This window comes from Phanerochaete carnosa (assembly GCF_000300595.1).
Source record: "Phanerochaete carnosa HHB-10118-sp unplaced genomic scaffold PHACAscaffold_4, whole genome shotgun sequence".
NCBI classification, from domain to species: domain Eukaryota; kingdom Fungi; phylum Basidiomycota; class Agaricomycetes; order Polyporales; family Phanerochaetaceae; genus Phanerochaete; species Phanerochaete carnosa.
Window position 1 is genome coordinate 2,946,695 of NW_006767631.1, and position 13,158 is coordinate 2,959,852.

The window sequence follows — 13,158 nt, forward strand, 5'->3', positions numbered from 1 at the left end:
GAGCACGGAACATGTATTCCAAAGTGGCTATTTCGATCGAGCTGGACGGTGTACTTGCACCAGCCAGTATTGATTCCTACTATAATTGTTATTTGTTGAGGTTGCTAGAGCCAGAAATGGCTTAAACGGATGAGAACGTCGTCCGAGTCGTATCAACACTATAGAGCTATATTACTGCAATATTGTCTCAGCAAGCAGAGGATGCTGAGAACGGGTCGTGGGTTCGGTAGCTGCATGGTATTGCGTGAATGCTGGCAACGGCTCGCCGTCGTGGAGTCGGCTTTGGAGCGCACACCCCGGGTGCCCGTCCTCATGTTGCTTCGCGCCCGCACCGGGGCCCTTAGGTAACGCGGGATAAGAGTGTAGCGAGTAAGGAAGAGAGCGTCACGTCATGTGAAGTCTATGTACAGTCCACAATCCTCAGGGTCGATCCAATATCCACGAGGGAGGTAAATTAGTATGTTCAAAAGATAGCCTTTAGCCCACATCGCGTGAGCTTCGAGCGAGACGTTCGTCTCCACAGCATGTTCGAAGTCGACGACGCGCCAGGTGTGTGCGCGGTTATGTATGGGACAAATCACACTTGGTAGTCCCGGGACAGACGGAGGTGCGCTCAGGATATTCGCGTACCTGACGTCCCTCGGCCAAATGTGCATGTGCGCCAGGTCGTCGTAGATATCGTACGCGTCTTGCCTATGGGTGTGTATTGGGCGTCAGAATGTATCAAGCGGCGAAATCAAGGTCGGCACACTTTAGCGAGTCGGAAAGAGGTTCTCCGACGGGCAGAAGGTCCCCTAGGCGCTCCATGACTAGGATCGACACTGAATCGGAAGTCTCAGCGATTTCCTCGATGTCCGAGTCTACGGGATCGTCCTCATATCCTCCGTCGTCGTAGCCTTCGTTGTGGTCTTTGTCGCAGTCTTCGTCGCAGTCTTTGTCGCAGTCCTCGTCGTCTTTCCCAGTAGTACCGGGAAAGTACGAGTTGTCAATACCCTCCTCCCGTCCATCACCTTCCGGCGAGTACAGTAGAGAAATATCCGAGGGGAGTTCCGCGAGGAAGTGACCGTAGAAACGAGCAATCGATATCCCCTGGAGCGGCTGTAAGGTGTCGTAGTAATAGGCCTCGTGAGCTGAAGCCGCACGACGTCCGCGGTAGGACACCTTGGCCGCAAGAGGGGGAAGTGTGGACAATAGGCAGGGGCTGGTGCCATCAGGATCGATTTGAGCCTCAAAAATCAGTCCGGAGCTGCCGGTGCCCAATCTGGGGCCCAGTAGCAAAGGGAGCTTCAAGTTTCCTGTGAGCGGCAGGTTCACGGGCGGACGAGGCGGTGAAAGTTTTCCCTTCAGCTCAAAAGTGTTCTTGGAGCAAAGTATGCGTCGATTGCGGATGCCTGAAGCTCGTTGGAATAGCACTACGGTGCACTGTACGCTGCCACCTACGTACCCTCGAAGAGCCACGGAGGCGATGATGTTGGAAGCCTAGTAAATATCGAGTTTAGAGAGGCGCGTTAGGCAGCTACGGGCGGCTCATAATGACAGTGGATATGTCTCGCTAGGAGGTCATCCCGGTGTCCCAATTGATGCGCTCGCTGCATGCGGCAATTCTCGCCCCGCCGGCGTCTGTCCCGACTGTACAGCTTCTGAGCACGTCGAAACGAGATGCTTAGAGCACAACCCGAACTCTCGCGAGGCTTCGCGCACTGTGCTACGCGCGAATCATCGTAGCGCACCAACGCACCTTGCGGGTTTGCATGATCTAGAAGGGCTCATAATTGATTCCTGGGGCCTAAAGAGCATCTACAACCCAGTACCACTCGTTAACTTCCTCTACCGCGTAGAAGGCTCAGTGATGGACTCACAATTCCTTCAACCCGGGAGCGGTAGATCGGCATAAATACATGAAATGGGGATATGGATAGCAGGAAGCCACTGATCGGGAGTAATGTCCTCAACCCTCTATGATTCGCTTGACCAGCGGAGCAGTCACTTTCCGCGTAGCGTCGTTGTTGCCCTGTTCCCATACTTTCGCCTTGTACCTCTTTGCAAACGACGATGGCACCTCTGCGTTGTAATCTTCTGCCAACGACCTCTTCTTCAGGTCCAGCTCCTCCGAACTTTTGAGCCCTTTGAACAGACGCTCAGCGAGGTCCCCAACGTCTTCGCGGACGACAAACAGCTGTTCGCGTCGGTGTTTGGGCTTTCCGTGCTTATTGAGCTTCTTCTCGTCTCTGAAAGACGTCAGGATACCGAGAACCGAGAGGTTGCGGTCGGCCATCCACTGCTCCGTAGAAGACCAGAACGACTTGTCTGTCGATATCCAAGGGTGAAGTCCGACGGGCACAGACGATAACCCGACCAGAACTGTCTTGTTCAGGAGCCGGGATGGGACAAAGGAGTATTCCTTGTAGTCTCGTCGAAGCAGGTCTCGGGTGCCGAGATGAGAGACATCCCCCTTCTTAGACTGTAGCGTAGCCAGGAGTTCTTGTAAGCGTGGATCCTCATGTAGATCAGAGATGGCGAGGCTATCAGGGGAGAAAAGCAATGAACGTGGCGCCAGGAAAGCAGCCGCCTCACGGTCGATCTTCTCGGCTTTGCCGCCGGGCTTCAGTCCATTCGTGTCGACTACAATAGCACAGAGAAGTAAGGTGAGGAGGCCCTTCGGGACAGCATCAGGACACTGCTCCGAGAGCAAACGTGTAACAAGGGATGCAGCGCTGCCCGTGGGGACGACGATGATACGGGGGTCTGCATCCGTATGATGCCCTTCGTCTTCGTGGTGGTCAAGAACGGCGACTACGCGTGCCTCAGGGTTGCCCTCCGTGAAACGACTCTGCAGATGGTTGTGATCGACAAGGGCAAACTTAACAGACGGGAACGGAGACGAGGCGGGGACGTCATCGATGCATAATAGATCCTGAGTGGACGCGTTCAGTCCCGCAAGCTCGAGGGCATAGAGGTTCTCTGTGCGAAGAGATAGATCGGCACGAGGGGTCTGAACAAGAGGAATGGCTGCATCCTGCTTTATAGCACTTCTGTACCAAGCGTACGCTATAGCACTGGCGAGCGAGTCGAGGTCTATAAAGGATCAGCACTCGAAGCGAGTATAAGGAAAGTTGCCTTACCGCCTGCCTCGTTACCCATGACCACCACCCAGTCCTTGCCCCTCTCACCCTCTACATCCTTCAGGTATTTCGCCTTCGACACAGCAAGGAAGTGCACAGGGCTTAGCGCAGGGCCCGACATAACTCCAGCAATGGGCAACAGGCGTGTTGTCTTGGCACGTGGGAGCAAACTTGGGGAGTCAACCAAAGCTTGGTTGAATATGCGGATCGCTGCGTCAAGACTGTCAGTATAGCACAAGTCGCTGTATCCACGACGACACCTACAAGCTGCACCACACGATCTGAGTGCGAGCTTGGCAAAGAGCATAGAGTTCCATGCTAAAAGGAAAGCTTAGCACTTCAAGCGCCCAGGTAACTCCGGAATGAACGAGATGCGATTGAGAGCCTGGAGATTTATAGTACAGCGTGCAAAGCGGATCAAAGCAATAAAAGTACATGATATAACGAAAGAAAGTGAAGATGATGGAGTACTATAAATAATGCCGGAGTAGTACGTAGCCTGTACATATTAGATATGAAATATACATCGAATGGTATGCGGTCCATTTCGCTCAACTACGAGCCAGAGACATACCAATGCGATGAGGATAGTGAATATGGAAAGCAGAAGAGTACAGTGGTGGAAAAGTCAAGTCTAAGTGGTAAGAAGTTAGTGGGAATTGTTCAGGATGCTGATATCATGAACGGGGCAGCGACGAAGGCTGGGACACTGCGTCGCGCCGTGGGGGCTCGTTTCGTGCAATATCCCAAGGTGCCGGGTCATGCATGACGTCGTCAAGGTTCTTGTCCATGCGCGCATCTTTCAGGCGCTCTCTATCGTTCATGCCCATGCGGACGCGACAACGAACGAGTCGAAGCTTAGTTCGCTTGATCCCTATCAGACAGCTAAGTCAGCCTCTTATGGTTCAGTCAACGAACTCTAATGACAACTTACAAGTCTGTATTGTGGTACGGTCCTCTTCCATGAATGGATTGTCGGTCTGTAGAAGATCGTCTTGCAGTGCATACAGGCACCAGAGCGATTCCTCGTAGAGCTTCTCGCACTCGTCTGGACTATTGGCCTGGTCCAATAATTCTTTCCGAGCCGCGGCCCGACTCTGCAGGATTCATCAGAGTTGGTTCCTGCGAAGCGCGCACATACCAAACATACCAAGTGAAGTGCCCGGTCGTATACTAGCTGGTCCAGGAACGTTGGCGGGCCAGAGTACTGTGCGGGCAGCCAGGTCTTAACCAACGCTGCTCGATCATGACATTTGATGAATTGGTCCTTGAACCACGTTAACGCTGCAAAATCTGTTAGTCGCCGCTCACATGCCGTTTGAAAGAAAGACGAACCTTCGTCAAAGCCCTCGCTGACCTCATACTCCCCATCCGGGTCCCGCATTTGCATGTGCTCGTGGAAGTTTCGCAGCTTGTCGATGCCTTTCTGGCCGAAAGACATGAGGAGCATGTATAGCGCCACACAGGTGACAGCGTTGTACTGCGCCTGGTAGTCGGCATTCTTCCGGCGAGCGGCGAGCCTCTCGGGTTCGCCTTCTCGACGCTCGAACTTCTCGGGGTCTGGCAAGGGCTCTGTGCGCAGTCAGCATACCGAACACAGGCAGCTCGGGGGTACGAAGCTTACTCTGCGGCACCTTCTTGACGTAATCAAACATCTCGTCTGCCCAGCGAGTCAAGACTTCCGTCTTCTGCGCAAGCTCCTCGAGCGACTCCAGCAGCGCGTCTTCCTGGGGGTCGCGCACTCCGTCGATGTCTAGACCGAGCCCTGCGCCGCCCGAAGAGATTATTTGCTGCCGCCGCGGCGACGAGGACGTGTAGCCTCCGTAGTGCGCGGTCAACGGCGACGTCGACGGGCCAAAGAGCTTCTTCGAGGCCGCATTCAAAGCGCGTGTCAGAGCGTTAGTACGGGCTCCGAGGCTTGAAGGTGAGCCGGACGAAGGCGGGGCGTTGGGATTTGGAGGAGGCGGAAAGCTTATCGGGGACGGTGAGTCGGTTGACCCGTACGTCGGAAACGGAGCTGGCAGGGTATCGTCCGCGGGAGATTGTGGAGTCTTCCGGTCCCGCAGAGGTCGCTTGCGAGCGGATTGAATCTCTGAGTGTTGATATCAGTACATGTAAGGAGTATGGAAAATGCGAGACAAACCATCATATGCACGATGCACTTCGACGGCGTTCCGGTCGTCGACCAAAACATACTCACGCCTCAGCAAGCCGTCTTCTTCGGTCTCTCCGGGGATGTCTGAACCCTCAGTAGCCAGAGGCGCGAGTCGTGATGGGGGGCTCTGTGCGGGCGATTGACGACTATCTCTCGATGGATGCGGTGAGGAACTATGGAGGTAGCGCTCAAGCACAGATCGAAACATCGCCGAAAACGGATGGCTTACCTCTCGCCCATTCCCGAGTCTCGCCTCCGAAAGGTGAATTTACTTGGCGGAATCATAGCCTTCGGGTCCAAAACTTCTGGTGGTATTATCCGATGGTGCTCAGGGATCTCGTGTGGCCCAGCAGGTGCCTCGTACTCTTCGGCGGGTGGAGGAGGAGGCGCGTCTCGCGTGGGTCTCGGGAACTTTGACTTTTCCATTGCGGTGCTGCCGAAGAAGTCCTCAAAGGACAGCCGCTCCGCAGGAAGTCGCTTGAGCAAGCCACGAATGAGCTTCTTTACGTCTGGTGGTACCGGAGTGATTTGTTCGCCACGGTCTGTTGCACGGACAACTGCCTGCGGATCCTCGTCGGGGAACACGACGCCTTTCGAATTCTCAATTTTCTTCAGGAGTTCAATGTGATTTTGCGCACGAAACGGCGGTCGTCCGACTGCCATTTCATATAACACCGCACCAACTGACCACAAGTCTGCCTTCGCGTCGTATTTCTCGTATCGCAAGATCTCGGGTGCCATATATAATCTATGTAGATGAACTCGGGTAGGGAAGTTGAATATAAATAAAGGCACTTACGGAGAACCACAAAGCGTCTCCGCCATCATCTTATCTCCAAGCGAGCGGGCGAAACCAAAGTCGGCGACCTTGAGTATTGGAACTCCTAGCGGATGCCCATTCGCTAGGTCTGCTTCGGAAGCGGGGTTCAACAACAAATTCTACAACAGTATAAATGGCTATCTCTGGAGAAATTGTACAATGCTTGCCTGTGGCTTCAAGTCCCGGTGAATCAAGTTTCGCTTCCGCAGGAACTTGAGGGCGCGGGCTGTAAGAAGTCAATGGGGCAATTGATAGCCAAACAGTGTAATACGCACCCAGCTGCCGAAGAAAGCTGCGTACAACAATCTCATCCAAACCTCCAGTTTTTGGATGCTGGTAGTATATTGGTGCTACACCAGGGGATGGCACATATTCAAGGCCCTCGACACGGCCGCGCTTCTTGATATAATTGGAGAGATCTCCGCCCGCGCAGAACTCTATTATGAGGTAGATGTTGCGTTCACCTTGCTACAGGTGACGTGTCAAACGGAACGAGTCGCTGTACAAAGTCGAAAGGCACGTACCACAATGTCGAGTAGCCGTGTTATATGTCTGTGATGCAGAGCCTTGAGAATGTCTATCTCCCCCTGCAGGTTCTCAAGCAGTTTGTGGCTAAGCCCACTTCGATTCACAGTCTTGACTGCTACAGCTTGATTCGTTTCCTACAAAACCGTGTTGAGCATTATAACGAAGCGCAGCGTCTGGGCAGTTCAGCACGGACCTCATGATATCCACGATAGACGGTTGCGAAGCTGCCTTTACCCAGATCGCTCACAATAACGTACGGTCTCAACTCTTCGTCTTCTGCTCTCCGCTGGATTAACGCAGGTTTATCTGAGCTGAAACTCGTCGTCCGCTGGGTGGGCGGGGCGGCCGCGGATGGTGGCATTGCGTTGGTGCTTACTCAGTACTTGGAAGTTCGGTGTTAAGGTGCGAGTTGATTCTGGGGCGATGGACTGCTGCGCTACGGATACAGCACTAATTGTACAAGAAACACGGTGCCGCCCTCAGTTGGCATCGAGAGGTCGAGTTGTCCAGGTCCAAGTCGTTCAGCTCGGAGAAGCAGCGGTTATCCAGGCCTAAACAACCCGAATTTGGAGATGTTAGGATTAATTAGCTAGCAATTCGTGACAGATTAGCTCGTTATAGAAATAGTTCGGCAAATAGGCTGACTATTGGTAATTACAATTGATCCCGGAAGCGTTGACCCCTGGTCATCGTGATGTCGAGACTGTGAGCAGAGGTCGAAGGTAAGTGGCATTATGTGTTTGCACGACTGCCCTATACCTGTCCATTTCGAAGAGGAGAGTGGTTAAGACTATACAATGTGCATTCGAAGCCACCGTGCTGAATCGCGAGTGCTGCACCATTAGAGGGCTTTCCTATATGTTCGTGTATTCATCGATCTTCGTTGTTCCCGCTTGCTACAGCTTCCCGCGCTCGTGGTAAAGGTCATGCCGTGGAAGGGATTCGCGATAACTTACTTCTATGCATCAGATGGCCTTGTGGCTCGCTGTGGACTCTGTTCTCTGGACGCTGCCCTTGTTAAACGTCTCAAGCTTGAGCATTACGGCCGCTATTGGGTAGCCTGGTGCGAGTCAAGCCCTCGATTTGTCGGGGCAGCAATGCTGTGCGGTATTATATTCCGGTGCCGCCTTCGCGATCACGGACGGCGACGGCCTCGGCTCGATAACGTTCTTGTGGAACACGCATCGTTATTTCGAGTTTAGTAAGTAGCTTCAGGTCAGAGGCAATTCCGTCCAACTCCGTTCAAGCCGCAAGCCGCGTACTCTTCGTGCGCATCCCGTCGCTGACGCACTCGTTTATCTACTGCCGGACGCGTACGCTCACCGGCATTGTTCTCGAACCACTCACCAGAGCCGGATTCGCAAGCGGGTGCGTCAGTTGTCCCTTCTAGAGACAGCACTTACCATATGCATTGGCGACTATCGTCTTTTACCACGTCATGCGCACGGCTCGCGATATAGAAATTCAAAATCTGAGGCCCTGAGAATCGGACTAACGGTGAGTAAACAGGGCCTTTCGTCATGTGTATGCCTTCTTATTCAGCCAGAGTCCGCGGTTTGCAGTATATAAGACACGTAGATATTCACTATGCTGGCCACAGAGCTAGTTCCTCCACACATCTCAACTCGATTCCTCACGCACTATGAGTGGTATCTGGTCAACCCCTCCTGAGCCTTCCACCAAGCTCGGCCGCCACCGGCAGCTGGCACCTCTGGCGGGCGTGCATGTCTCACCTATCCAGCTCGGTGCCATGAGCATTGGCGACAAGTGGCAACAGTACGGCATGGGCACGATGGACAAGGAGAGCAGTTTTAAGCTGCTTGACGCATTCTTCGACGCCGGTGGCAACTTCATTGATACAGCCAACGGCTAGTAAGCTACCGCATCTTTATCATGCTATATTAAAGAGCTGACACCCACGTAGTCAAGATGAGACATCCGAGCTTTTCATCGGAGAATGGATGGAAAAGCGCGACAACCGCGAACAGATCGTTCTCGCCACCAAGGTCCATCGTTTCTCGCACCGGTAGGAGTTCTTGTGGCTGAATCATATCATAGTACTCGACCAATTACAAGCGCGCCGCTCCATTCAGCGAGATTTCTCAGAAGACTCAGTACATCGGCAACAGCCTCAAGTCGATGCACAACTCCTTGAACGCGTCGCTTAAGAAGCTACACACGGACTACGTCGACATCTTTTACGTGCACTGGTGGGATTACACCACCAGCGTCGAAGAGGTCATGAACGGCCTGCACAATCTTGTCGTACAGGGCAAGGTGCTCTACCTTGGTGTCTCCGATACGCCTGCCTGGATCGTCTCAAAGGCTAACACCTATGCGCGCTTGACTGGCAAGACGCCATTCTCCATCTATCAAGGAGCGTGGAACATCATGCAACGCGATTTCGAGCGCGACATTTTGCCTATGGCTGTCCAAGAAGGTATGCGGCTCGAGCTCGAGGAATGTGCCTCGTCTGATTACCAATTCAGGTATGGCGCTGGCGCCCTGGAATGTCCTTGCCGGCGGCAAGATTCGCACAGATGCGGAAGAGCAACGTCGCCTCGAGTCAGGCGAGGGTGGTCGCACGCTATACAGTGATTGGAAGCGTACCGAGGATCAGCGACAGGTCTGCTCGGCTCTCGAGAAAGTCGCCGCGGACATTGGTGCAAAGAGCCTCACCTCTGGTGCGTATCTAATCTTGGTCGTCGCTAGCTATCTGACAAATTTCTCGTGTTGTAGTCGCCATCGCATACGTCATGCAAAAGGCCCCGTACGTCTTCCCTATCATTGGCGGACGCAAGATCGAACACATGTACCAAAACTTGGAGGCGCTCGATATTTCTCTCACCCCCGAGCAAATCAAGGTCCTTGATGATATCGTTCCATTCGACAAAGGCTTCCCCTTCACCCCCTTCGTGAGTACAAATATCTCTCGCCTGCTGAGCTTTGCTGAGCTTGGAGTCTTCAGGGCGATGGATCCGACTACAATCGTATATACAAGTCTGCAGGTCACTTCGATAAGTGGCCCGCTCCCCAGGCGATTCGTCCTGCGTCGAAGCAGTAGTCATCAAGACACTTTGGCCGATGAGTTTATGTATATAGTGCAAGACTTCACACCAAGTGCATCTGAAAATTACACGTATCTCTGACTCCCAATAAAGCACACGCACGCAAATTTAAGATCTGACTGGCTTGGCACCATCACGGCGTCGAGTTCGACTTGAAGCCGGCGGGCACTCCGCGGGACTCCTGTAGCCACAGCCATGTCGATTCATATAAACTCATCGAGTACCAGGCTATACCCCCTACGAAAGTTTCGTGTGAGTCGTACTACTATTCACACAAGTTATATTCACAGCTCATGCGCGGCCGAAAGGCGCAACTCTAAGTTAACTACCGGCTGGGGATCATGGTGGCGCACTGCAAGGCCCGACTGGCCGGAGTTCGGCTCGAACACACTACACGCATGGGCCATCATTCAACATAACAGAACCGGTGGCCAAAACATACAGAATTCTATCTATGATGGCGAGTTTGATGCAGTATTCTCCGCCTGGTCTTGACCCTATCTAGTAAGCCCTCTATTTTGTCGTTAGGCTTGAGATGCAATATTCAGGACAGTCACTGTCAGTACTCTCAGTATCTGGCCATGGGATCGGCTGGCACCACCTGAGGCAATGTCTTATGTACAATCTCTTTGGAAGGTAGGCCTACCAATCCCATGGCCAACCCAATCCTCAACCAGCCCCTGACTTACAATCGATCGCCATTATAGTCATTAATTGACCTCCACTGCAGAGTCGATCGCAAGTTTGACTTCAAAGTGCTATTTCTCGTATTTCTCGTATCTTTTCTCGTATCTTTAACCACAGGGCCCGAAAGTAAGTAGCTGGTTTCTTACTCCTTATTTCTCAAGCCTGCCCTTTATATACCCACTACCGCATGCCCCTGATCGGCCCCAAATTCTGTTACTTCCGCTTACCCCTCCGCTGCTCCGATTGTCTTGGCCGGACCGGCTGCTGGTGTGGCCAAGGCGGTGCGCCTCCCGCCTATGCCCGAGCCCCTGCGGCAGAAAGTCCGGGAAATAGACGCTATGTGCCGTCCGCTGTGCCTGTGTGCCGATGTGCGGTATTCGATCGCGGCGCTTCGCAACAGAGAACTCTCTATTGTTGGTGGTAAGTGGTCGCACTCGTCGTGCACAGTACTGGTCTCACTCGTCGTGCACAGTACTGGTCTCACTTACGGCCTCAGTCTGCTGACATCAGACAAAACATGTGGAAAGGATGTCAGGAGTCATGGTGCCACCCATCTACGCCGACCTGGCTCACATGCAAATCCGCATCTGGAACCTCGCTGTGAGATGTACGAATTTTTAGTACGCTACCTTCTCCGGGGTGTGCCAGGGCTCGTGTGCTCATTCCACAATTGCAACTGCATCTATGAATGAGGACTAGTTGATTTGAACGCGCTCGGGAGAACGGTGTCTCGTTTAAACGCATGCGATGTGTAGTGGGCCAGACTGGCCGTAGTATCGAGACTTAGATCTCTTACAGTGGGCTTTCTCGCGGACCTAATCGTAATAATGTGCAGTCGTTGGACACAGAGAGACGCAGAGGATAGAAGCCTGAGCTTAATCCCATGACGACGACCTTTTCTGGCTTTGCATTCGACTTGCTCTCTCCCGCGAGACTTGACACGACGTACCTCCGGCATCATGCAATGTAATATCCCAAAACAATAGCATGAAATATTCGATCCGACTGTCAACGACGCAAGCAGTACACTGTACTCTGACTGGAGTCATGCGAGCTACTCCAATCCAACAACGCGAGGTGCAGAGAACGCATCAACGATGACATTTTCCTGAAAGTGTTGCAATAGAATAGGCCAATCAATCGAGAGGCAGGTGAGTCCTGCAATGGTGTGCACTATATCAGATGACTCCCAAGGGTGCCAGTCCGAGAGTGTTATCTCGTCGGGTCCGGTCTTCATGTAAACGGCTACAAGCCGACCGTTCGTTATTGCGCCAAGGGTTGCCCTGTGGTAGATCATCTCACCCCATATCTGGTGTCGCGTGATGAGCCTGAGTTTAGCTTGCGAGTTCGCACCACGGACTCACCTGCTTGAGAACCTTGCCTGTTGTTGACTGTTCATTCCACGGGAACTGGCCATGTGGATATCCCATCCGCATCTCAGTGAGAATCCTGTCGGGAGTGCCATACCAGAACTTAACCTCAAAAACTGCGGCTGGGTTGGGCAGTTCGTCGTGGGAGGCCAAGAGGAAATCCGGAAAGCCACCCTTGCGTCTGTTAGGCGGACCGCCTCCAAGATGAGTTGCATGTACAGCGCGAATCCATTTGGGATAAAATGCGTGTCCGCCCCACTGTCTGTCCTCTTCGGGCCAGCCCGGATGGGAAGCTGTTCCGTTAGCATTTAGAGGTATTTGATTGAAATAGCGAGTCTGAAAGATTATACACATATCAGAACATGGATCTCGACTAAGACATTCAAACCTACGTACCTGTAGGATTATGTCGACGGCATCCAGAATCTGTGTGCGCACTTCGTCTTGCACACTCGGCTCGCTGTTGACCGCAATCGCAGCATTCCTCGTGATATGACGCTCGTACCATGCTTTCAGGGAGGTGACAGCACGCCTCTGCTGCACGCCCCCAGCTATGGCCTACATACCAGGTAGCGCCCAAGTCCATAACCGTTGCGGAGGATTAGCATCAGGGACGACTACACCCGGCGGGCTCGCGCCGTCGGCTAGGTTATCGATGTATCTCTTCAAATTGGACCATAGCGTCGAGGAGTACTTGATGAGACGGAGCTGAGACTGGTTCGGCATCTCCTGTACGTAGAGCGGCGTCGAACTTGTAATCGATTGCCCCACCCTCAGCGGGGCAGCGACCAGATGGCGGCATCGCAGCTGGTTGACAGGGTTGATGATTGGCCATAGATCCGGCTGAGGAAACGGAGCCGGGGTTGCTCCAGCAGGTAACACTATGGGCATCCCCAGATTTCAGGGGGCCCGAAATGTCCCAGACAAGGCATCCGAAATGTAACATTTCGGGAGACTTTCCAGCAACTTTCCCGAGTGCTGAAATGCTCACTTTTCTGTCACTTTTGAGGCAATTTCTCTTGTCAGAAAAGGCTGTCTGTCACGCGCTTTGAAATAAACCTGAAACATCCCAGTTAGGCAGGCTGTACTGGTCATATGAGTGTCCCGGAAATTGCCGGGAAAGCCATCATTACTGATGGCTTTGTAATACATTTCAGGACATCAGGAACAAGCGCTTTCGGAGATTCGGAAATTTAACAGACCAAAAAACTGATGATAGTCCTGAAATACTCTTAAAATGTCTCGAGCAGGTATAATTAAGGCGCTCATAAAATGTATGTAACAAATTACCTTTTATGGTTGCTGAAACTATAGCTGCCATGTCCATTTCAAGCCCATTTCAGGCCCATTTCAGGCCCATTTCCTATTTGCCGAAAGGTAAAATATCCTTGTATGTGAAATTGTCCAG

The 13,158-nt window shown here is 52.7% G+C and overlaps 5 protein-coding genes across 5 annotated transcripts; 1 reads left to right on the plus strand and 4 right to left on the minus strand.

The window, feature by feature from the left end:
* Positions 1–389: 389 nt before the first annotated feature.
* Positions 390–1,329, minus strand: PHACADRAFT_91214 (uncharacterized protein; the record flags this gene model as incomplete). Its single annotated transcript, XM_007394862.1, has 3 exons — positions 390–693; positions 752–881; positions 1,011–1,329. Coding segments are annotated over 3 exons (753 nt in total), but the record flags the coding sequence as incomplete, so codon positions are not given.
* Positions 1,330–1,859: 530 nt separating this feature from the next.
* On the minus strand, positions 1,860–3,332 carry PHACADRAFT_254655 (uncharacterized protein). The gene is made up of 2 exons (XM_007394863.1): positions 3,123–3,332; positions 1,860–3,075 (listed from the first exon to the last, which is right to left on the minus strand). Exons 1-2 carry the CDS (start codon positions 3,241–3,243, stop codon positions 1,949–1,951), a joined length of 1,248 nt encoding a protein of 415 aa, XP_007394925.1. The 5' UTR covers positions 3,244–3,332; the 3' UTR covers positions 1,860–1,948.
* Positions 3,333–3,455: 123 nt separating this feature from the next.
* Positions 3,456–7,212, minus strand: PHACADRAFT_172785 (uncharacterized protein). The gene is made up of 13 exons (XM_007394864.1): positions 7,086–7,212; positions 6,819–6,911; positions 6,622–6,759; positions 6,373–6,565; positions 6,265–6,323; positions 6,077–6,216; positions 5,507–6,025; positions 5,266–5,450; positions 4,747–5,214; positions 4,458–4,694; positions 4,273–4,406; positions 4,057–4,219; positions 3,456–3,996 (listed from the first exon to the last, which is right to left on the minus strand). The coding sequence occupies exons 1-13, from the start codon at positions 7,113–7,115 to the stop codon at positions 3,800–3,802; spliced, it is 2,556 nt and encodes an 851-aa protein (XP_007394926.1). The 5' UTR covers positions 7,116–7,212; the 3' UTR covers positions 3,456–3,799.
* Positions 7,213–8,084: 872 nt separating this feature from the next.
* PHACADRAFT_254658 (uncharacterized protein) lies at positions 8,085–10,471 on the plus strand. Its single transcript, XM_007394865.1, has 10 exons — positions 8,085–8,122; positions 8,172–8,497; positions 8,550–8,631; positions 8,684–9,065; positions 9,115–9,309; positions 9,365–9,540; positions 9,594–9,945; positions 10,002–10,197; positions 10,257–10,329; positions 10,401–10,471. The coding sequence occupies exons 2-7, from the start codon at positions 8,268–8,270 to the stop codon at positions 9,687–9,689; spliced, it is 1,161 nt and encodes a 386-aa protein (XP_007394927.1). The 5' UTR covers positions 8,085–8,122; positions 8,172–8,267; the 3' UTR covers positions 9,690–9,945; positions 10,002–10,197; positions 10,257–10,329; positions 10,401–10,471.
* A 963-nt stretch (positions 10,472–11,434) lies between these two features.
* Positions 11,435–12,258, minus strand: PHACADRAFT_27832 (uncharacterized protein; the record flags this gene model as incomplete). Its single annotated transcript, XM_007393996.1, has 4 exons — positions 11,435–11,689; positions 11,745–12,086; positions 12,147–12,176; positions 12,256–12,258. 4 exons carry the CDS (start codon positions 12,256–12,258, stop codon positions 11,435–11,437), a joined length of 630 nt encoding a protein of 209 aa, XP_007394058.1.
* Positions 12,259–13,158: the final 900 nt, after the last annotated feature.